This window comes from Hyperoodon ampullatus (genome assembly GCF_949752795.1).
Source record: "Hyperoodon ampullatus genome assembly, chromosome: 2".
In the NCBI taxonomy this organism is placed as follows: Eukaryota; Metazoa; Chordata; class Mammalia; order Artiodactyla; family Ziphiidae; genus Hyperoodon; species Hyperoodon ampullatus.
The window spans coordinates 117,646,364-117,672,001 of NC_136915.1; the positions used below are offsets into that span (position 1 = coordinate 117,646,364).

The 25,638-nt window shown below is 39.6% G+C and overlaps 1 protein-coding gene across 1 annotated transcript in view; it reads right to left on the bottom strand.

The window, feature by feature from the left end:
• The window catches only part of LOC307065300 (C-reactive protein-like), a gene marked incomplete at both ends in the record, with an annotated part of 134,992 nt that overhangs the window by 95,774 nt on the left and 13,580 nt on the right, over positions 1-25,638 (bottom strand). The window contains 2 exons of the mRNA XM_079722135.1: positions 6,139-6,711; positions 13,036-13,108. Of these exons, the coding sequence (XP_079578261.1) occupies positions 6,139-6,711; positions 13,036-13,108 (646 nt within the window). The remainder of the gene's footprint in view (positions 1-6,138; positions 6,712-13,035; positions 13,109-25,638) is intronic.

The following is a 25,638-nucleotide window of genomic DNA, read 5'->3' on the forward strand; positions in this document are numbered from 1 at the left end:
TTCATTTCTCTCTGAGTTTCTGATATTCTCCTAAAAATCCAAAATTTCTGACCACATGCCAAATTCTGAAGCCTCCTCACCCTGCACTGTCATCCTCATTCTGCGGCAGAGCAAACCTGTTCCCTGTAGCCACAAGCGTCCCAGGCACAGACCTTTCAAATGTTCCCCTTGTTCCTTAAGTTTGTGATAATTTCCATATTTTTTTTCTCCACCACAAGCTAACACACTGTTCACAGAGTCAGAGTCTTCATTTGATGATGAATACCTTCAACCTATTGGGTCTCTGATCCAGAGCCTGGGTCTTTGAAATCCACAGCTGTGATCCAGCTTGAAAGTGAGCAGGACCCTGTGTGGCTCCTGGGCACAGAAGTGTTTCAAACAGTTGCTAATCAGGGAAGGGAGGGGATGAAGAGACAAGGGAGGAGCAGCCAAGAAACAATAGTGCAGCCTTGGGGCAGGGTCCCGGTTCTGCCTCAAGGGATACATATAACGATATCTTTGAGCTCTTCTACAGATCTAAGACCACCAACAAATGGAAGGTGTTACCATTCTTCATTCCAGAGGATATCACAATTTGATAACTTTGAGAAGCTCATCAAAAGACCACCTGAGGCCAGATTAAAAGAGTGCAAGCCCTGCACACAGCCTAATTCTTATCAGCAGCTCTGCCCTTGAACCATTGCTATAAAACTCCTCACCAAATCCTCCTGAGTTGGACACACAGTCTTGAGGGACACAAGCCCACCGTGTCCCTCTTTGCCTGGCAAAACAATAAAGTTATTCTTTTCTACTTCACCCAAAACTCTGTCTCTGAGATTTAATTTGGTGTCAGGGTACAGAGGCCAGATTCAGCTTCAGCCCTGTCCCTAATGATAGCAGACCCTCTGTGCTGTCTGTGATAGGTTGTCCACTACTCTGTTGTTGCACTAACATGCCTGAAGTCTGCTCAGCCCTCCTTCCTGTTGCTTGTAGGTGGGGAACCACAAAATATAGATTTCTCAATGCAGAAGCTTCTGTCTGTCTTCATGCTCCAGTTAGCGCTCTGAAGGGACAATCTTACCTCTTCACCTCTGAAGGGACAGTCTCACCCTGTAGGTTCTAAAGGAACTGAGCAATAGACATAGGACTCAGGAAAGATCACAATATTAGCTTTGTGCCTCATGCCGGGGAAGGGAAAAAATTTCCCTCTACCCTTTTTAGGTTCTTCTGGCTGGTCTAAGAATTAAATTGACATGAGACAGATTAACAGGAGAAAATCAAATTTAATTACATATGAATGGAGGTCCCATAAGAAAAATTGAGGCAGGAGATAGATGGGCTCCAGGCTAGGCATTTAAAACTAGCCTCCTGTTTGCACTTCTTGGGGTGAAAAAAATATGGGTTCAGGCCAGACACTTACAACTAGCCCCCTGTCTGCATTTCCTGGGACAGGAGATATGTGGGCTCCAGGTTAGATATTTACAACCAGCCTCCTGTTTGCTCTCGGAAATGGAAGCAATGACAGAGACAGGGTAAATAGCCAGGCTTTGTCTCCTGTGGACACCTTAAGATAACAGTCATGACAAGCACAGAGAGGGGCTAATCCTTGTCTGAGTAAAGGTTCAAGAGGTCACATATTTCCCCTCCTTGGGGCAAGGGAGAAATTGCACATGTGCAGAAAGGCTCCTGGGGTGTCAAAAAAGAGGGGGAACCACCCCATAATATGTGATGCTAAGGCCACCCCATAGGGCTCTGGGCTGGAATCCATCTACAAAAAAAGTAGCACACGCATGTTGGGGAGGGTCCTAGGGCAGGTCAGGTGTGGAAAAAGAAACCAGATAATTGGCCAAAGGTAAACAAAGACTTGGAAGAACTGCCCTTTATAAATTGTTTAACCACCTCTTTTCTGCTCTCCTCCTCATTAGGGAGGATGCCCATGCTCTTTCTCTCTGGGTGTGCATCTCTGCCTTGCTAAACAAACTGTTTCTCTGTGTGCTGTCACACTTGTTATTGTGCTATATCTCTCATAATAAACTTTGTACCTGTTTTTATATTTTATATACCTCCATGAGAAATACATTTTTCACTGGAGGCAAGAGCCAGGGAAAAGTAGCTTCTAGCCTCTAGCCCTTGTTTGTCTGGTGGCTAGGATTCCTGGTTTTCACCCAGGCTACCCAGGTTCAATTCCTGGGCAGGGAATTAATATCTTGCTTCACACCACCACTCACTGCTCCCTCTCCGAGATCAACGTGAGACACATGGATAAGTTAGGGAATTGAGACTTATATGCCACTGAAAGAAGGAGAATGGGGTAGGGGTTTGAGTCTTCAAAGGGGAGAAAGGCAATTCACATAGAGATGGAAAAACAAATGTTTGGTAAACAAATGTTTGCTATGCCATACAGAGACAAGGGGACACAGAGAGGGCTTTGGTCTCCAGGCCCTACCAAGTTCCCCCTACCACACCTAGCTCATAGTCTTTGCAGGTATCTCTGGTGAGAGTGCTCTTTCTGGACCAGGTCCTTTATCTAAATTCTTTTAGGCAGTTAAGGGGGAGGTAAAAAGAAACACTTTCTGAGTCTTCAGTTTCTTAAAAATAATCAGCTTAAAATAATCCTCCTCCCAAAGATATAAACTAGAGAATGCAGCTTAGACCTAAAGCAAGAAAGGTCTTCCTGAAACTTTCCCTCTCCAGATCTAAGTTTTAGGACAGAACATGTCAATGAAAATTAATCAGTCAATCTAAGAAAGAAATGGAAAATTTTATTCAAGCCAAATTTGAGGATTATAATCAAGGAAGAGCATCTCAGAAAGCTCTGAGGACTGTTCCACTCATTAGAAGTCAAGGCACAGTTATATAAGTTTTTTGAGACGGGGGCTGAACATCAAATGACGTCTTATTATCGACAGTTTACATAATCCATATCTAAGTGTCATTGTGGTAGGTCACATGATCTCTTACAAGATCAAGAAGGAATATTATCTTTTAAGGAGTTGTCTTGTTGATGCTAGGAGAATGGTGCTCTTTATGGTTGAGCAGGTATTCCTGCTGATGGGGGAGGTTTGGTCAATGCATGATGCAGATACACCATGCAGAGTGGAGGAAGGGAGAAGGCCAACAGACAGAGAAGAATTTTTATATTTAAATTTTTCTTGTCTTGTCATAAAATATGAATTTTATTTCACAAGCAGCAACAAGAATCTCCACACATGGTGGAGAGCAAAGGATCCCAGAGCCCCAGAGGTTATCGTGTGCATATGAAATTTGATCCCTGAGCTGTGGGCCCATGGATGTTAGACTTGGGAAATGGTACCAGCATGATGAGTCTTTCTTCATTCCAAGGGGAGGAGCCAGTCAGAGGGATGTAAGATTTTCCCTAGCCTATGACCCTCTACAAAAGAACCAGAGACCTCATCTTGCCCATTATGATGCTATTATCAAAGGTGTCCTCTTCAGCACTCCAGGTCATTCCACTGAGAGAGAAATGAAGACACAAATATCTTTAAAAATGCACCTCTGTGAGTCTGGGACCGTTGGCAGAAATTGGTAGAGGTGAGGGTCATTTAAAATGGGAGTTGCAGGATGTCAGGGCTGGATATGCATGATTAGAAACTACTAATATAGTTAGTAGTCCACCAGCTAGTTAATTTAAATTATTAGGGAATCTAATTGTGTCCAGGTAAGCAGGAAGGGGACTCAGAGGACTCACTTCTCACACTATATTAGAACAAATAGGAGGACTGAAAATTACTAAAATATAAAAGAAAATTATTTAAAGCATGTAAAAGATTTACTTCATAAAAGATTAATCACAGGAAATTTAGAAAATTTTAGGCAGCGACTGCATTAAACTCTCAAGCAAATTGAAGAAAAGCAGAGACTTGATGAAAGATGAACGTTGAAGAAAAGAAAACACACTAAATCCAAGAAAGAATTTAAGACAACTCAAAGCATTGTAGAATTTTAAATGACATTAGAAATAGTAAGGATCCCAATACGCTAAAGAGAAAAACAAGTTACTTGTAGGGGAGAAAAATCTGCCAACCCAAAATGTTTCTTTGGCATGTGGATTATTTCAGGCTGAAAACAATCAAGGCCCAAAAGACTCAGGAAGAAACATTGACCTTCCCCCTAACTGCCTAAAAGGATTTAGATACAAGGACTGTTTCCAGAATATAGCTATCACCAGAGATACTTGCAAAGAATATGGGCTAGGGGTGGTGGGGGAAACTGCAGGTCCTAGAGGTCAGAGTCCACTCTGTGTCCCATTGTCTCTGGTGGTCCAGCAAACATTTATTTACCAAACGTTTGCTTTTCCGTCTCCGTGTGAATTGCCTTCCTCCCTTCTGAAGTCCCAAACCACTACCCCCAACATCCTCTTTTGTCTTTAGCTGAAGATGATAAAGTGAGGATTTTGGCCATTTTGGCAAGTTACTCAATTTTTCTGAGTTCCTCCCATGTATACATGTTATTAAATTTTGTTTGATTTTCTCCTGTTAATCTGTCTCATGTCAATTTAATTCTTAGATCAGCCAGAAGAACTTAGAAGGGTAGAGAAAAATTTCTTCCTCCCTAACACTAATATGAAGGATAGGTTTGAAAAAATAAAAGCTCAAAATATAAGGATAAAGGACACAGATAAAAGTGATCTGGATGATGATAAATGAGAAGAAAAAATAATTGAAATTTCACACAATAAAAATTGGTGATCCTGAAGAAAAAAATTGAACAAATTAAACAGAAACAACAAAACATTTTTTTCAATTTTGAATATTCAAATTGAAAGGATTAAAGAATTAAAGATAATTCTAATATGTAATGACCTCATCCTGATGGTGGGGGCAGAGTGCTGGAAAAATTCTATTCCTGTATTATTTTTCTTTTTATTAATTAATTTATTTATTATTTATTTTTGGTTGCATTGGGTAAGTTGCTGTGCATGGGCTTTCTCTAGTTGCGATGAGCAGGGGCTACTCTTCTTTGCGGTGAGCGGGCTTCTCATTGCGGTGGCTTCTCTTGTTGTGGAGCACGGGCTCTAGGTGTGCAGGCTTCAGTACTTGTGACACGTGGGCTCAGTAGCTGTGGCTCACAGGCTCTAGAGCACAGGCTCAGTAGTTGTGGTGCATGGGCTTAGTTGCTCCACGGCATGTGAGATCTTCCCAGACCAGGGCTTGAACCCATGTCCCCTGCATTGGCAGGTGGGTTCTTAACCACTGCACCACCAGGGAAGCCCTATTCCTGTATTCTTTAGATAATTCAATAAAACACAGTAAATGGGGTGGGTGTTCCTATAAAGGGAAATGAAAATGTTGGCAGGACTACAGTTAGACACATGCAGTCTTTTAGGTGAAAAAAAGTCAGCTCACGTTTTCTTAAACACTCATTAAAATGCAATGGCTCTCAACCTCAGCTGAACACTGGAATTACTTGGAGAGCTTTAAAAAACATTGATCCTTGGGTCCCACGCACCCAAAATCAGATTTAATTGGCTTGGGGTGTGACCTGGTAATTCTAATGTGGAGAAATGTATAAGACCCTCTGCTTGGCACTGTCCCATGTGCTGATGGAAAAAGAGTGGTGAAAGGAGATGGAAATACACTCCTCCCAGAGCACAAGAGCCCAGTGTGTAGGGCAGTAAAACATCAGAGCCAGAGACAAGGGAAATGTAAGGTGTAATCCCCAAAAGGCAACTTCAGGATTCACAAAAGGGCCTCAGGGCCATAGCTGTCGTTTGACGAACACCTCACCATGTGTTTTATTTATTTTTATTTTATTTTTTTATAAATTTCTTTATTTATTTGTTGGTTTGCTTTTGGCTGCATTGGGTCTTTGTTGCAGCACGTGGGCTTTCTTTAGTGGCAAGCGAGGGCTACTGTTCGTTGCGGTGTGTGGGCTTCTCATTGTGGTGGCTTCTCTTGTTGAGGAGCATGGGCTCTAGGCACGTGGGCTTCAGTAGTTGTGGCACACGGGCTCAGTAGTTGTGGCACATGGGCTCAGTAGTTGTGGCTCACGGGCTCTAGAGCACAGGCTCAGTAGCTGTGGTGCACAGGCTGAGTTGCTCTGCAGCATGTGGGATCTTCCCAGACCAGGGCTCAAACCCATGTCCCATGCACTGGCAGGTGGATATTTAACCACTGCGCCACCAGGGAAGTCCCTCACCATGTGTTTTATACTTCAGCGCCTGCCAGTCCAGGACATTAGGACTGAAGTTCCCACCAGCATAGACAGTGCTAATCTCTTCTGGTGATAACACATAGTCCCACATGTTCACATCTCCAATGTCTCCCACCGAAGACTGGTTTTTATCAAAGCCCCCAGCAAATGCATCCTGCTCCTGTCCCAGGATGATGCTTGCCTCTGTCCCCAAAGAGTATCCCCTCTTCATACTCCGCCTCACCATGGACTTCCCATCCACCCAGAGCTCTGTAATCCCTGAGGTAGACTCCCAGGTCACACAGAAGTGCATTGGTGCAGGAGAACTCTTAGGAGGCTTGATAAAGACATCAGCTCCACCCACGGATACACTGTATACACCAGTCTTTCCCTTGAAGAGGAGAATCTCATTATATTGTTGCCTTGCGGCATAAGACAAGAGGCTATAGTCACAGGTCAGATCGGTATAGACATGCAGGCACACGGTCAAGGCCTTAAGTGGCTTTGTTAGCTGTGCAGTCAGCATCACAAAGGAATTATCCGACTCTTTGGGGAACACAAAGACCTTTGTGTGCATATCTGTAGGGTAAAAAAACAGAGAGGGGAAATGTCAGCAGCAGAGTTTTTTTAAAAAAAACAAAACTCAACTGAGTAAATTTAAAGATCTAATTGTTGTTATTCAATGATTCATGAAATGGGCAGCATCCCGTCTAGCAGATAGAAAGGAACGTTGAAGAGCTGTACAAAATGAAAGACTTTTATAGACAGAAGAGGGTAGGAAGAGGAAGTTCCTAGCAAAGAGTGGATTATTTCAGGCAAGGTCACCTTCCTATAGGGAAAGAAAGGGGTCTTATTGGGTGGATTACCTCATTAGAGAGGCCAGGTAATTCCACACTGACAGGTTAAAAGTCACATTCCTGGGAGAGATGAAACTGCAATTAGGTTAGGTATTGCATCTTGGCTTGCTAACATGGGACTTGACACAAGTGACTCCATTTTAGGTCAGTTGTCTCTTTTTTTAAACGATTCCCCCCTTTTGATCAACCTGAGATATCTCCAGCTGGTGTTCAGGACCAGAAGACAAATGGAGTCTTCTTCAACTGTGAGATGTGTACCTAAGGTTCAACTTCCTGGATTTTGGCTGCCATTTGGGTAGGGAGGAGAACCATGAGTCCCTTCCAAAGAGATTCAAGGGCAGTCTTTGTTCTTAGTGATTCCAAATCAGAATGGGAGAAAATTGGAACATTCATTTGGAGATTCATAGCCAAATTCTTAAGGAAAATAGAAGAATTCAGCACCCAGTCCAATTTGTGGATATATAACAAACCTCAAGGACAATCAACAGGATTAGAATTTAATATCTACAAAGGTGCACACAAAACTTTTCTCTCTAAAATCACCCCATTTTTAAAAATCAAAGATAACCACAGTGAAACTAATTTATTTGCATTAAACTTGGCCTGATTATTTACATAAATGCAGCAAGAAAAGTGATTGACCATATAAGCTCTTTGGAAGACTGCTCCGTTGGAACCTTGTAAGTAAAGTAACAAGCCAATTTTTCCAAGGGGCTTTACTGACTCCAGAAAGTCAACCTTAGTTCCTTAAATGTGTCTGGTCATATCCGAGTCTATGCACATCTCCCTCAAATATGACATTTCTGTCAAAGCCTCAGTAGTATAACCAGTGTTTCAAATTGTATACTGTTACAAGGAGAACAGATTCTTATTGAATTTATGTAAATGACTAACTATAATGCCATGAAAAGAATATTTAAGAATTTTCAAATTTGGGAGAAATCAGGTAGAGAGAAAAAGTCAATGTTTCATCTCTGTTTACAAAGGTATACTTTGCCAAATTGCTTTAAGTCATAGATAGCTTAAGAAAAAAAGGTTTCCTGAAATCTGGAGAAAAAATATTTAAAAAACAGCAATATTTCAAACAAAACAATTATAATAATCTTCCTTAATTCCTTCAGTCCCGTGTAATTAATATTTGTTTACTTGAATCCAGTTTTTCCATTAGTTCTGTAAATTTTTACTCAATTTAGTTTTATGATGTTAAAGCTATAAGAAACCTGCACTTGTCAAAGTCCTTTCCAATAATCTTTTTGAAGATGAAGCACATTTGCAGAAACACTTTTGCAAAAGCATCTGAGTAAAAAAATAACTGTCTGTAAATGACAAAATCTTTAAAATGCCCATCGTTAAAGATCTGTTGAGAGCTCATTATAATGGAATTGACAAGGAAATTTGGTTATTTCTGTGACATACAATGTTTTAAGATAAGACTGGAATTATGACTGATAATCATTACACCAGGATATGTCAGATTTCTAGGGATTCTCAAAATTTTATAAAATTTATAGCATATGCAAATACAACACAAAGAAGGCTCAGTATTACTTCTTCTTTGACAATGCTTCCAATATAACTTAATATATCAAATAAGCCTAATTTGTTTAACATCTCCTTTTTATAAGGAGAGAGAACAAGTGTTTTGAGATTTTCCAGGGGTCTTCTGGAATATCTCAAAGCTACTTTGAGGTCAAAATGACTTCATTTAGAATTTGATTTGCGGGAAGTTTGTCAAAAATATTAAAAGATTGTAAAGCCCTTGGTCAAATAGGATCATAGGTCACTGCAAAACAATACTTAGTTATCCATTTAACCATAATGACAATTAAAGACTTCAAAGGCAAATACAGAAAGTTAAATAGTTGTAAAGGAAAATGTAGCTCTTTTAATAGAGAAGACTCAACTTTCTTAACTAATCAAAAGACACGATAAAGATAGCACAGGAAATTATTTTGACAAGACACAAAATCTTTGCTTTCTAGGCAAATTACTTAAGAGGAAGAAAAAAAAAAACTTTCACAGTCTCTCATCAAGAGCACACCAATAGTTCAATAAAACTTCATTGTTTTCACAGAGAGAAAAGCAGATTCTAATTTTGTACCTGCTTCCTTTTAATATTAAAATTTATTCACTCAATTAAATTCATTTCCATCTTAGCCAGTCTTGACCATGTATAAATCCCTTACCAAAGATTCCTTTTCCACAAACCTTCTACAACTTTCTTCTTTACATTCATATTTTGTCCTGTGTTTTTTCTCTCTCCCATTCTGAAATAAGCAGTCTCTCTTTAGGACAAAATTACTTCATTTTCATTCAACAAAATGCTTTTTCATTCCCCATACCTTCTTTTACTGAAAACACACATCTTATTTTCTTTACATATGGCGATATTCATCTCATTATTTCTGTTTTTAACCCTTAGAAAATTTAAGATTTAGTGAAATAAAGAAGTAAATAGTTGTGAACTGTCTTTTACTTTAGCATTTTGTGGCTTGGCAAATGTATAAATACTTTTTATTGTTTTTAGAAATATCTGCTTTTTCATAGTAAATTTCTCAGTGTGGCACAAAACATGTTTATTAATAGAACCAAACATCTTTAGCTCCTCTGTAAAAGGAAGCCAAAAGTGGATAAGCATATGTTCAGTAATTAATGTTTCAGTATTTTATCTTATTTGGAAATGATCTAAATATTTAATGACTGTCCATAATTTAGTTTAACCTAGCAAAACTTTAAGGTGTTAGTTTACCAAAAAGATTTGGGGAAATGATTTTATTTTTCTTAAAAAATTTTTTTTTGGTATTTTTTAATTTTTTTTTTTTTTTTAAATTTTTTGTGGGGAAAACTATTTTAAGTGTTCACCTAAAAATTTTTTCCCACTTACATCTATTTAATTCACTTGTTCTCAACAATTTGTTTACTCATGAAAATTTCATCATACCAAGTTATTTCTCTTGCTGACAAATTTTGAAACAGAGATTACATGAACTTACTTGACTAGTAAACCCAGGTAGAATAAAAGTTGTATGTTTGCATTATTTTTAGTGTTGGTAACTCTGAAGATAAAACTCTGTAGACATTTTAATTAAACCAACAAGCTCAAATTATCATTAGTATTCAATATTTTCCCAGATTTTGTGAACTTGAAAAGCATTTGTGTCAGTTTCTATTATATTACTGAAAATTTTAGAAACACTTTATTTAAGTGCCTAATTTTCTTTAAGCCAATTAAATAGTGCTCTTTTACAGATTAATTTTTGGCAATATTATCCATAGGTAGAAAAATACCATACATCTACAACACAAATATATAGAGAGACACACATAAGTGACAGAGGCAAACAGAGTCTTTATAGCTTTCATTTTAATATTATTGCTACTATTCAGGTACAATAATACACAGTTCACTAGTTATAAAAAAGCTGGATTTAAGTTGTTATGGTAGATAGAATAAGTTAAGGTTACCTGCTCAGATGGCTAAAACTTTTTAATAATATTTGTGGAGAAGACACTTAAAAGATTTTTCATTCACCTAAGTTTTAAATGACCTCTTCCTCTTTTGTTTTCCCCCTAATAAGTATTACCTCCCTGGAGTTTGTAGTTTAAAGAGATTGGCCTAGAAAATAATTCCTGGAGCAGACCAGGTAGGACATTTACACCTCAAAGGTACAGGGAAGGAATGCAAGTTCCTCTGAGAAGAACTTTGCTTCTTAAAGCCAGAATTTTTACAATATTTATTTGAGATAAATGTGGGAAGTTTCAGGATTGGTAAAAAAAGAACAGGTGAGCTTTGAACTGTTTCTAGAGAAGATAAGGGCAATTGCTCTTAATTCCTCAAAGAATTGGGTTGCAGCCTAAAAAATACCAAGGGGCTAATCCTCCCATCTAGCCATATTATCTTCAGTTTGCTCCCCTTCCCTCCCAGGTACATAGTTTTATTTCTGGCAGTATTGAACACCTCTTGGATGTGTCCAAGAGGTGTCCCCCAAAGAGGTTGCAAAAGATATTTTATTCCCCTCTCCACAGAGATCCTGGAGAGCTGGCTCCGATAAGAATTTTTACCTTTTGCTGGCTTCTGCTAGTTTTCCCAAGATCCCCTCTGCAAGCTCCAGTATCTATCAGAATTTGGCAAAGTTTTTAATTAATTTTAATTTAGTTTCCCTTTGGATGTTTAAGGGAATAACATAGCAGTTTACCAGAAAAATCCCTCAGTCTCATCAACTCTGGAAGGGAGCCATATGGGGCCCTCCACTGAAGGTAGACATGGGGTCTGTAAGGCCACTTTGGTTTACAGTAGTGTAAAGACAATTCAGACAGAGGATCAGTAGACTCTGAGACTCAATTAAAGGAGCTAAAGAGGAATAGTAGGAATCACATCAATCTTAGACTTTTCTATTAGGTACTTTTTGTATCTTTTTCATTAGCCTTTTGCAAGGCATTTTTCAATGAAGCTAGTTTGGAATTTTGAAGCCTTTTGGAGACTTCTGCATGCTGATTAAAACTGGTATCTTATTCTATTTGTTTGATTTGGGAACCCTTACTTTCAGGTGCACTTCTTAAATAATCATATCTAATTGGAACATTCCCCATAATGGCCACTGTAATTCTAGATTGTTTTTAGTAAGGTTTTGCCATTTTTGTAGGTATTTATATCTTTTAGCAGTATAGTTCATAGACATAAAGCAAGCAGGTGTGCTGGAAGGCAGTGTGCTCAACTCTTTTGAATTCAAGGATTCCTTTTTTTTTTTTTTTTTTTTTAGTTAAGACTTTGGGTCTCTCAGAAGCAAACTAATATCTAAGAGGGATGTGCCACTGGGTTGGGGATTGTGTGGTGTTTTACAGTGTACCTTCTAGCATGGAAATTTTCTTGAGGTTGGCAGGTAATCTAGTGTCAATATAAACTGTCCCATGACCAACTTATCCTAACACGGGAGTTTAGTTATGTGGTGAGCACTCTAACAGCTTTTAAGTGCCTTAGCCATGCTCACCAATTTTGTTGGGTTTTTTTTTCTTTTTTACTTCTATGAATCCCATTAGCAATAACTTTTATTTACTAGACTCAGTCTAGCTTAAGTAGAACCCAGTATGATCTGAAATCCAGTCCAGTTTTTCAGCTGGTAACAACCAGCAGCTCCCAGTGTGGAATTTGGGGGTTGGGGAAAGGACTGAATCAGCAGACCCCCAAGAATAGGGACTGCAGACTGGGGTTCCACACAACAGAGAACTCCGGACTGAGCCATCGGTCATTCCCAACATCGAATCTGGGGGCAGAACCAAGGGCTGAGGTTTCCAATCAAATAGGGAACTGACAGGCAAGCCAATTAGATCAGGAACTTGATGCAAAGAGAGCAGAGCTCAGAACATAGAGCAGCTTACCCAGGGCCCTTCTGAAAAGGACAGAACTCCAAAAGGTCTGAGGGTACAACGCCTGTGTTTCTTGTTTTAGAAGATCTTGGAAGGGCTCTGTGGATTCCATCGCTGACACCAAATCTGCTAAATTAAGTCAGATTCAACTGAGTACATTTAAAGATCTAATTGGCTTTAATTCAATGATTCATGAAGCAGGCAGCCAGCCATCTAGCAGACAGAAAGGAATTTCAAAGAGCTGTACCAAATGAAAGGGGTAGGAAGAGGAAGTTTCTAATGAAGAGTAGATTATTTCAGGCAAGGTCACCTTTCTATGGGGGAAGGAAAGGGTCTTATCGGGTGGGTTACCTCTAGTCTTAACCAAGTAATTTCATATTGACTGGTGAAAGGTCACATTTTGGGGAGAGGCTGAAGCTGCAATTAGGTTAGTTATTAGGTCTTGGTTTGCTGATGTGGGACTTAACACAAGTGACTCCGTTTGGGGCCTGTTGTCTCTTTTCTAACCTTGTTAGGCCACAAACATGTATTCTCTCACTATGTATAGAGAGATTGGATTTAGAAACCACAGACTACCCTCTTTCCCAAAACACAACCCCTCCCCCACTCTATTTTCCCTAACTTGGCTTTGCATAGGTAGCCCTGATACAAGAGCCCAGCGCCCACCTGAAGCAGTGCCTACCTGTCTGGGAAAAAGCACTAGGAAGGCTAATGATGTCCAGGAAACACAGTGACAGCTTCTCCACGTTCCCTCCCTGCAGTCACTGTGCCCAGAATCTAGGATATTCTCCTGGAAAGAGTAGCAGCGGCTGGGCTATCTGGGGCTTGGACGCCTGAAATCCCTCTGACTCAGGTCTGCTCCACTTTGACCTTATAAGTGCAATAGTCAGATTGTCTCAGCTGATGGGTAAATGATTTTCCAAAATTGCTCCTTAGAGCCATAAATCAAAGCTCTAAGAGCAAACAAACCAAGACAAATCACAAAACAAGAGATCAATCCTGGTCATTTATTAGAGATTCCATGGTGCCTACTGGTGCTCCAACAGCTCTGTGTGGCAGTGTTTTGTGAATTAAAACAGTCACACCCTGTGAATCCATTCTAGAGAAATGCTGTTAAAAGTTTGGGGGTGGGGGAGACATTTTACTCACAAAGGCAACCATAACACCACTTAAGATAGTGAAAAATTAGAAAACTGGGGCATGTTTAAGGAAACTGGATACATCCACTAACTAGAATGGATAGTCCTTTAAACTATTGGTTGGTTGTGAATTTTATGCTACAACATGTAAAAATGCTTATAATAGTATAATATCGGGAAAAAATAGCATAAATTTGTTTATACACTATTTTTTTTTTTTTTTTTTTGCGGTACGCGGGCCTCTCACTGTTGTGGCCTCTCCCGTTGCGGAGCACAGGCTCCGGATGCGTAGGCCCAGCGGCCATGGCTCACGGGCCCAGCTGCTCCGCGGCATGTGGGATCCTCCCAGACCGGGGCATGAACCCGTGTCCCCTGCATTGGCAGGCGGACTCTTAACCACTGCGTCACCAGGGAAGCCCTATACACTATTTTTTAAATGAAGTAACTAGTTTAGAAAAAAATCTATTAGGGATACCCACAAAAAAGTAAGTGTCCTTATCACGGTAATGAAATTATTGTATGAAGGATATTTTTCTCTCATTAACATTTCCATAATGTAGTTATATTGCTCATAAAATAAAGTGTGTGTGTGTGTGTGTGTGTGTGTGTGTGTGTGTAATTAAGAAGCAAGGAAAGAGAGAATAGAATAAAGATAAGTAGTCCTTGAAGCTCCAAAAGCTACTGTTTCGTTTTATGAATAGGACACCCAGTCTGTGGCTTTTGGCTTTAATCCCAAAACATTATAATTTCATGTAAAAAGAATCTTGAGCTTATTCATCATGAGTTATCCCATTGACATTCAATGAGAAATTGATAATAGACATTATTTATTATTTGACTGGAAGAACTAACTGACATGTGGATAGTATATTCTAAACACACAAGAGAAAAGAACTATTGCAAATGATAGTATTGATACATTTCTGAAAATGTTTGTTTTCTAATGGTATATAGTTAAATTTTCTTTTAAATTACCCTTTCCCAAACTCTTTGCATCTTATTTTTTAAAAGATAAGACTGGGCTTCCCTGGTGGCGCAGTCGTTGAGAGTCCGCCTGCCGATGCAGGGGACGCGCGTTCGTGCTCCGGTCTGGGAAGATCCCACATGCCGCGGAGCTGCTGGGCCCGTGAGCCATGGCCGCTGAGCCTGCGCGTCCGGAGCCTGTGCTCTGCAACGGGAGAGGCCACAACAGTGAGAGGCCCGTGTACCACAAAAAAATAAATAAATAAATAAATAAAATAAATAAAAAATAAAAGATAAGACTGACTTAAAGTAATTGCTGCAAAAATTTTTCTCTTCTTACTGTAACCATTTGCCCAATTAAAGATATATGCATAATTTGAACAGAACAAAATATATATAATAGGTAAAAGATTGGGACAAAGAAGGAAGGTGTTTTACCAGTACCCAAACTGCCTTCTCATTAGCATTGGGCTCCCCAGGTAAGTCAAAAGAAGGCACCTACGAGTATGATGGGTTGACTTTTTGGAAATGTTATTGATTTCAAGGAGCCCATCACATTATCAGATCTATGTCCATAATGGATATTCTGAACACAGCTTAAAATTGAAAAAGAGAGAGAGGCAGAGAGGCATAGAGATAGGGAGAGTGAGAGCTAAAGCAATAGAAAGAGAAGAGAGAGAAAAGGGAAGAGAGAACTTGAAAGACCTTCTGGGTGAACCGTTTCACAAGCCACCCCTGGTTCCAGTAATCTGCCAAGGCAGCACTGTAACCACTCATGCCGTATGACAGAGCCTTGGGTGAACTTTACCAAAAGAGAGGTGTAATAGATCAGTTTGCCATGTGATGCTTTCCCTGCTCACATATGTTTGGGAGGCTTCTCCTCTCTTCCTTTTACAGTTCATGATGTCCCTGTAAAAATACTTAAATATTTCAGCTTTTCTAGACATCTTGGCACTTTGGTTTCTCCCTGATTTAAAGCCCCAGTAGATCAGAAAAACATTTCAATTGTAGAGACCCCAAGTATTGACTTGGGATAAAGAAAAACATTGCAAGACAATATTTGTTATATTTTTATCACAGCGAAGTTTTAATGAATAAATAAGAGCATGGTACATATAGAGATATCATTTTATTTAATCCTCAAGTACCTACAACTCTAGACTCCAGTGCCTAACAGCAAGTTTGGTATGCTTTCACAGTTCAATCTGGAACCACTATAACATGGGGAAAAGAGGAAGCAACGGACATGTCAGTCAGAAACAACACATCCAGTCAGAGACAACAGTAGTCTTTTCAAAGCTATCACTCAGCCTAGAACAGTGGTTCTCCAGCCCCCACTGTTGGAGACTCGGCTGCACATTGCAATTAACTAAGGAGCTTTAAAAATACTGATGCCCATATACCCAGACAAAACAATAATTCAAAAAGATATGTGCACCCATATATTCATAGCAGCACTATTCACAGAAGCCAAAACATGGAAATAACCTAAATGTCCATCAACAGATGAATGGATGAAGATGTGGTACGTATATACAATGGAATATTACTCAGCCATAAAAAAGAATGAAATAATGCCATTTGCAGCAACATGGATGCAACTAGAGATTATCATACTAAGTGAAGTAAGTCAGAAAGAGAAAGACAAGTACCATATGATATCACTTATATGTGGAATCTAAAATATGCCACAAATGAACCTATCTATAAAACAGAAAAAGACTCAGACACAGAGAACACACTTGTGGTTGCCAAAGGAGAGGGAAAGACTGGAGGTTTGGGATTAGCAGATGTAAACCATTATATATAGGATGAATAAAGAACAAGGTCCTTCTGTATAGCACAGGGAATTATATTCAATATCCTGTGATAAACCATAATGGAAAATAATAATTAAAAAATAGAATGTCTCTATGTGTGTAACTGAGTCACTTTGCTGTACAGGAGAGATTTGCACAACATTGTAAATCAACCACACTGCAATTAAAAAAATAAAATTAAAAAATATATACTGATGCCTGGATCTCACCAGCAGAGAATCTGCTGTAATAATCTGGGGTGTGACCTGGAAAACTGGATTTTTAAAAGCTCCCCAAATGATTATAATATTAGCATCTAAATTTGAGAATCATTGTCCTAAAGAATTTCTCATATGATTCCGTACCCCTGACGAATGCTTCCTAGAATATGAAATGATGTCTAAGGGCACACCTAACAGTGGAAAAGGTAGGGGCTTCCAAGTCAAAGAACTTCGATAGTGTGTCAAGGGCATAGTTTGCCTAATGTTATGTTGATGCCAAAGCTGAATAGGATTTTTATGTGCAATCCATTCTCCCAAACATAAAATAACAAAATGAAAAGTTGGGAGATTGCCAGTGCCCCAAAAAAGGTAGTTTACATGCTGGATATATGGCATCCTGGAATGGCTTCTCCATGAGAAGACATGCATTCATCCCCATACCCTCTCTACTCCACTAGGGGTGTAAGTACAACATATGAACTTTTACTGCATGCGGCAGTAGAAAACAGTGGTTAGAAGCATGGGGCTCTGTAGTGAGACTGCCTAGGTTCAATCCCAACTCTGGGCAAGTTAATTAACCTCTCTGGACCTCAGTTTCCTCATCTGTAAAATGAGGACTATAAAACAGTACTTGCCTCATAGGTTGTCATTAAACAAATAAATATACCTAAAGGACTTTAGAGCAGTGCATGGAATATGGTAAGAGCTCAGTATGTGTAAGGTGTTTTTAAGGCTGTTTGTGATCTGCCCTGTGTGCTTAAGCAATTACCATCCTGGGAGTGGTAGTGGAAACTTACAAGATTACTTATCTGTGTGTATTAAAGGACATGGGGTAGAGGGATGAAACTGAATGAGTCTTCAGATAATGCACCAGAGGCAGGGCAAGGAGATAGATAACCTGACTCAAGATGTGCTAGATCCTTCTTTAAAGATCACCACCTGCCTTCAAGCTTATTGGGAGTCAGGCATGTCTTCCAGATAAGACATCTGAGCTGCCAGGAAGACACTAAAGTGATGGTTCTAAAAATATATTGGGCAAAAGAGCTTGTGAATTGCAGATTCCTGGGCTCTATATCCAGAGACTCTAATCTGGTAGGTCTGAGGTCAATGAATCTACAATAAACACCTTAGGTGATGAAGATGCTTGCATTAAGCAGCCCACAATTTAAGAATCACTGGACCAGGCAATCTAGGAAATTTGAGCTAGGAATCTGCATTTTCTGAAGAAGAAGGCTAGCAAGGCCACTTAATCCACTTTCTGTTACAGGAGAAATGAAAAGATGCATAGATAAGATGGAGGCGGAGAACAGCAAGGAAGGCATACAGGCAAGTTTTGTCAACTCACCTGAGACTAGAGGTTGGTTATCTTAGGATAAAGTTATTTAGAAATCAACACAGCACTTCTCTTCTTTCCCTGGGAGTCTAAGGATCAGAAATCTATGCTTTTGAAACCTGATTTGCATTTTCTTTTTTTTTTCTTTTTGGCCACATGGCTCACAGGATCTTAGTTCCCCAACTGGGAATTGAACCCAGGTCAACCACCAGGAAATTCCCTGGGTAGTTTTATTGTCGGTGTTGTTGTTTTAATGATCTGGAGTTATTTGCTTTTTTTTTTTTTTTTTGGTCAATCCTTGCTTCCGTGGAGATCAAACTTAGTGATAGTGAAAAACATAGGGAAAAAAAATCACAGACTTACCATCCTACCTAATTTGTCAACTGGTACTCCAAATCCATTTCCATCAGGCTCAGTCCCATTTCTTTTTTTTTTTTTTTTTTTTTTTTGCGGTATGCGGGCCTCTCACTGTTGTGGCCTCTCCCGTTGCGGAGCACAGGCTCTGGACGCGCAGGCTCAGCAGCCATGGCTCATGGGCCCAGCTGCTCCACGGCATGTGGGATCTTCCCGGACCGGGGCACGAACCCATGTCCCCTGCATCGGCAGGCGGACTCTCAACCACTGTGCCACCAGGGAAGCCCTGCACATCGTTTTTTAAAAAGTGAAATAGTTTTAAAGCCCTATACCTAAAAGAAGTGGTTCTCCCTTCCACTTCTCTCCATCCTTGATTCCCAAGTGGAGCTGAGAGATGGCAGAGCCTCCAAGGACATTATTTGAGTCATTGAATCAAGTCTCACCTGACACTGGTACCACCTCAGGTTTTCTGAAATCTATTAGCCAATAAACACTCTTTTTACTTATTTTAGTTTGTTTTATGATACTTACATTTGAACGAATTTTGACAAATAGAAATACCTCCCTGACAATACCCTGAATCCAAGGTATTGTGTGTCCAAACTGGTTATTACTTGCCCTGAAATGAAACATCCACTGGCATACTTGCCACAGGAATCTCCCCCACCACTCCAGAGAAGCATAAGTTTTGTACGGAAGGGGCAGCATTTAAGCTAAGCCACAAAAAGGGAAGTGAGAGTTTTAGACTAAGAGAATAATGCAAGCAATGGTCACCACAAACTTCATTTTCTACTGTTTCATTCACAAACTCCAAAAAGCTTGCTTGAACCTCTCTATTCATGATAGTCCATTTTAGTGAGTCAATGTCTTTTCAGCCCCCACATTTTATTGGTTTGCAAGACAAAATTCTGAGATATCCTTATTCCACAGATTGTACCAATTCACTCTTTTGTTTACTCTTTAAAGTGCTTCATAAGTGTAGCTTCTCTACCTGGTGTTTCCTACTTCCTAATCACTATTAGTATTGCTGTTCTGCTTTACCAGCAAAATAATTCCAGTTGTATTTGTAAAGTATTATTGTCCTTCTCTCTTGCCACTATTTATAAAAACTTCTTAATGAAACAATCTATAGAAAATTTGGGCCTAAGCTCTTTCAAAGTAAGTGAGAGGCCTTGGAGGCTTCTTGAACAAGGAAATAATAGTCAGACCTGTTTTTGAAATTTTCCTTGGCAGCAAGATGAAGGATGTATTGGAATTAGAAAGACTATACATAGGGAGACCACTTAGTGGGTCTTAGTTCATTAGTTCACCAAGACACATGCTAGGAGCATTTACCAGGGATCAGGCACTAAGCCAGTTAACTAGAAAGTTGTTAAAATGGTTCTGGACCCAATTCCAATGTGACAGGGCAGGGTGTGTGTGTGTGTGTGTGTGTGTGTGTGTGTGTGTGTGTGTGTGTGTGTGTTCACACCACTAAACAATGCTTCAGCATCAGCTGGGTGTCTTACAATTTAATTCTGACACTATCTCCCTGGAGACAGTGTTAGATTCCACAGGTTAAGGGTTCAGTCTTACAAGACTGCCTCCCCAACTTCCCTTTCAGATGCCAATTGCAAGCCCAGGTTGCCACCTGTGCTACTGACCTATTGGTTATAGATTGGAGGTTCCTACGACCTCCTCCTCCTTGGGTTTGATTAATTTGCTAGAGTGGCTCACAGAACTCAGGGAAACATTTTACTTACTAGATTACCCCTTAGTTATGAAAAAATATAACTCAGGAACAGCCAGATGGAGGATATGCATAGGCCAACATATGGGGAAAAGGTGCAGAGATTCTATGCCCTCTCTGAGAACACCACTCTCTCCACATCTCCACATGTTCACCAACATGGAAGCTCTGAACACTGTCCTTTTGGGTATTTATGGAGGCTTCATTACATAGACATGATTGATTAAATCATTGGTCATTAGTGATTGAACTCAATCTCCAGTCCCTCTCTTCTTCCTGGAGGTGGAGGGTGGGACTGACAGTTCCAACCCTCTAATCATATGGTTGTTTCTCCTGGTAACCAGCCTCCATCCTTAGGTGTAGTCCAAAAGTCACTTCATTCACATAACAAAAGACTTTTGTCACTCTCCAAGGGTTTTAGGAGCTCTATGGCAGAAATAGGGACAAAGACCAAATACATACTTCTTACTACAAATCATAGCATCACGATTATGCTAAAGATAATAGGGGTCAAAACTACGGCAGAAGCATTAAGACTGCAGAGAAGGGAGAGATTTGAGAAGCAGGTCAGCAGGAAAATTGATAGGAATGAAAAATTGATCAAATATGAAGCTATGGAGAGCAGTGTTCAAAGATATTTAGCTAATTCTCTTATGGCAAACGCTCTGTGAATGGGTCAAGGTGACTTGATTGTTAGTACATGGACCAGTTGGTTTCACTTACTCAGTGGTCAAACACTACAATTTTAACCTTGGTAGGCATCTAAGAAAGATGATCACGAGGTCAAGAAAAACTGTGCACATAGATTGGTACAGCCGCAGCATCTCTGTTAGGAAAACGAGAGAAAGTTCATACTCTATTATTTATGGGCAATGGCATCACCTTCTTAAAAGGCAGCCTATTGCAGAACCTGACACAGAGTTGGAGCTCAGTAGTGTTGTGGGATAATAGATGAAGAAATAATGAGGGAATGTAGGAAGGAAGTGGAGGGGAAAAAGCCTAGATGCTAAATGTAATCAATGGTGGACAGAACTCAAGCACAAATATCTTCTTCCCATCTGAATTCGTACAAATGATAGAGAACATTTTTAAAAGAATAAAAGAAAGAGTTCCATGGGCAGAAAGAAATGTGGGAACTGTCTGAAAGACAAAAAACAGGTAAATCACATAGATAGAAGAAAAGTATAACCCAAAATATATGCTGGGGGGGCTGTTCTGAAAATTTGAGGTGCTTCTGAGAGTACTCCAAAGTAAAGGACAATGGAAGCAAGTGGTAGAACAAAGTAGTGGAGAGATTGATTGAGTCACTGTTGCCATCCCTTGCCTTCTTTAGTCAAGCATTAAGTATCAGAGGTCATTGACCTCAACCTGGGCAGTGAGAATACTTTTGCCTGGGAAGTAAGGCATCCATGAGGCTGGAGACACCTACAAGGAAACTCTAAACTCCCACATCCAGAAGAGAAATTACTGGTACACCCTGCCAGCACTTCTTGCTCATTCCTCAAAATCCCTGGAGACAAGCTACAGAAAACAGTAACAGCATCTAGAGACAAGCTGGAAGAATTAATGCCATGAAAAGGGGGCACCCCATTCCACAAGCATAGGAACAGTCACCTTAGGAAACAGAATTTAAGAGCAGTTGAGAAGTTATTTGTTGAGAAATATAATTAAGACACTCAGAGCAGGGCTTCCCTGGTGGTGCAGTGGTTAAGAATTCACCTGCCAATGCAAGGGACACAGATTTGAGACCTGGTCTGGGAAGATCTCACATGCCATGGAGCAACTAAGCCCATGTGCTACAACTACTGAGCCTGCACTCTAGAGCCCATGAGCCACAACTACTGAAGTCCACACACCTAGAGCCCATGCTCCACAATGAGAGAAGCCACCGCAATGAGAAGGCTGCACACCGCAAAAAACAGTAGCACCTGCTCGCCACAAATGGAGAAAGCCTGCACACAGCAATGAAGACCCAATGCAGCCAAAAATAAATAAACAAGATAAATTTAAAAAATAATAATAAAAGTACAATTTAAAAAAAAAGATAATCAGAGCATATAAAGCATAGATGGAAAGAAAGAAGAAAGAAAAGAAAGAAAGAAAGAAAGGAAGGAAGGAAGGAAGGAAAGAAAGAAAGAAAGAAAGAAAGTAAGAAAAGAAAGAAAGACGGAAAAGAAAGAAGGAAAGAAAGAAAGAAAGAAAGAAAGAAAGAAAGAAAGAAAGAAAGAAAAAGAAAGAGAAAAAATGGACAGGAGGGAGGGAGGGAGGAAGGGAGAAAACTATGAAGAAAAAGATAGAGAATTTTGAAAAAGAGAAAGCTATCTGACTTATTTTAACAAGTTAACATGACAACCCAAATAAAAATAGTTCAAGAAAAGAAAATGAGAAGTTAATCTCATCTATGAACATAGAAGTAAAAATCTTACATAAAATTTATGCAAGTCAAATTAAACTACATAAAAAATGTTTTAGGGTTTCCCTGGTGGCACGGTGGTTAAGAATCCACCTGCCAATGCAGGGGACATGGGTTCAAGCTCTGGTCCAGGAAGATACTACATGCCGCAGAGCAACTAAGCCCATGTGCCACAGCTACTGAGCCTGTGCTCTAGAGCCTGTGAGCCACAACTACTGAAACCTGTGTGCCACAACTACTGAAATCTGTTCACCTAGGGCCTGTGCTCTGCAACAAGAGAATCCACTGCAATGAGAAGGCCATGCACCGCAATGAAGGGTAGACCCACTCGCCACAACTAAAAAAGCCCACACAGCAATGAAGACCCAACGCAGCCAAAAATGAATAAATAAATGAATATTTTTTTTAATTTAAAAGAAAGTTTTAAACATCATGACTAAGTAGAGTTGGTAAGCAAACAAGAGCAAATGGCAAATATTCCCGCCTGCTGAAGCACCATTTACTGGGGACACTCACCATCACAGCTGTGTGCTCATAAACAATCACATTCTAGAGCAATGCTCAGAGACCTAATAGGGCAAAACATCAGACTCTAAAGAGGGACCCCCTACCCTTGGGTTGTGAGGCTGCATGATTAGAGAAGTACTGGCTTCTCCCCTGAGCAATAAGAGTCAGTGACACAATGGCAATATGGCATGACAACTGAGCATTCATGGCTGGGGTGGGCCTTGCTTTTCCCCTGGTGTGGTTGGGGGCTGAAGTCCAAGCCTTGTAGTCGCAGCTAAACAACTCTAAGTCAAGCTTAGAAAGGATGAGCCATATATACATTCATGGTGAGACCATGCTGGTATGACTGAAAGGTAGGTGTTCAAGCCTTGCAGCTGACAAGGATTGGTGCCTGAGTTGTTTCCATGGGGATTTACATTGGCCAGAATCTTTTCTGGGTAGCCAGTTGCAGAGGGTCATCTTGAACACAGTAAAATAATTAACACTTACCTCTCAGAGGTTTTCTTCAGAAATTCAGGGATAGTTTGAAATTAGGACAACCAATCAATATAATTTATACCACCTTGACAGACTTAAATGATGACATCATAAGATTATTTCAATAGATACCAGAAAATTTAGACAAATTATCATCATCAATCGTAAGTAAGAGTAAAAAGAGTAGATACTAAAAACCTAGAGGAAATATCACTCTTAAAAATGAAATTTTAGAAGCTTTCCTTTAGGGTCAGTGAAATGGCAAGTTGCCTACTATCAACTTACTGCACTGTCCAATCCAAAGCAGCAAGACAAGAAAAAAAAAGTGATCTGATGATCAGAAAAGAAAGATGTACAGTGATTTACACATGATTGTTTATATTTAAAATCCTGCAAAACCTGCAAATAAACTATTAGAATCAATAGGAGCTCAACATTTGTGCTGATATAGGATAACAATTAAACACATTAAAAATGGTTCCCACAGCAGAAATCAATTAGAAAATATGACTTATAAAAGATCCCAGTCACAATAGCAATAAAACCCATACAATACCTGGAAGTAAGCGCAATGGAAATGTGCAACTCTTTTATTTAAAAAATTATAAAATATTATTAAAGGACATAAAAATGAATAAATTGATAGTTAAGTTATACCCTTCAATTGACCCAATATCATGATGATGCTAATGCTCCCCAAATTACTGTATATGTTCCATTAAATATGTTCATGTACTATGACCCAATAATACTTCTAGGAACATAACCTATAAAAACTTTCTCAGAGACATGTGCAAGGAAATTTTTTGCAGCATTGCTTGTAATTGGGGAAAAAAATAGAAGGAATCCAAATGTCCACCAGTTGGGAAATGCATATTCATATGAAGAAGCGGTATACGTCAGTTAAAAAGAATGAAATAGATAAGTATACACTCTTCTCTGCAAAAAATAGAAGTGTCTGGCTGCAAATTAGGACATATATGATTGGTAACTGAAAGAACAGTGTCAGAATAATATAGAAGTTATATCCATTTGTACGCCATCTTCCTTAACAAGTTAATGTTGTGAAGCAATAAAGACCCCACTTTCTCACCATTAAAGAAAATACTTAGTAAGATATGGAGATCTTAATGAAAAGGCTGCAAGTTCTTTCTAAGTGCCATTAGTGCACACAGTAGGTGGTTTAGTGGCTTCAAAAAATGCCGTGCATTTCATAGCATTAAGCTATATTGTGGTACTGCTTGTGCTGATGAACAAGCTGCCAAGATATTTCTCTTCAGCCTTTAAAAAAAACCATTTTTTGATTATTAAAACTACACTAGGGATCAGATTTTAAACTTTGATGAAGCCAATATCTATTGGAGGTGATTGCCCTCAAAACATGCATCTAAAAGGAGGTCGTGTGAGTACTGGGCTGAAGGCTGCAAAAGCGTGACTAATTGTGAGACTGCTGAAAGTGTATGAAAAGCCTTCACCATGCTAATAATTTGATTGGGATTGTTACTGTTCATGTTAGTGCTCTGGTGTGTTAGTGTATACGTTTTTCTTTTTTTTTTCTTTTTAACATCTTTGTTGGAGTATACTTTCTTTACAATGCTGTATTAGTTGCTACTGTATAACAAAGTGTATCAGCTATACATATACATACATCCCCATATCTCCTCCCTCTTGTGTCTCCCTCCCACCCGCCCTATCCCAACCCTCTAGGTGGTCACAAAGCACCAAGCTGATCTCCCTGTGCTAGGCAGCTGATTACCACTATCTATCTATTTTACATCTGGTAGTGTATATATGTCCATGCCACTCACTCACTTCATCCCAGCTAACCCTTCCCCCTCCCTGTGTCCTCAAGTCCATTGTTTACGTCTGTGTCTTTATTCCTGTCCTGCCCCTAGGTTCTTCAGAACCATTTTTTTCTTTTCTTTTTTTTTAGATTCCATGTATATATGTTAGCATATGGTATTTGTTTTCCCCTTTCTGACTTATTTCACTCTGTATGACAGAATCAAGGTCCATCCACCTCACTACAAATAACTCAATTTCGTTTCTTTTTATGGCTGAGCAATATTACATTATATATATGTGCCACATCTTCTTTAACCATTCAACTGTCGATGGACACTTAGGTTGCTTCCACGTCCTGGCTACTGCAAATAGAGCTGAAATGACCATTGTAGTACATGACTCTTTTTGAATTATGGTTTTCTCTGGGTATATGCCCAGTAGTGGGATTGCTGGGTCGTATGATACTTCGATTTTTAGTTTTTTAAGGAACCTCCATACTGTTCTCCATAGTGGCTGTATCAACTTACATTCCCACCAACAGTGGAAGAGTGTTCCCTTTTCTCCA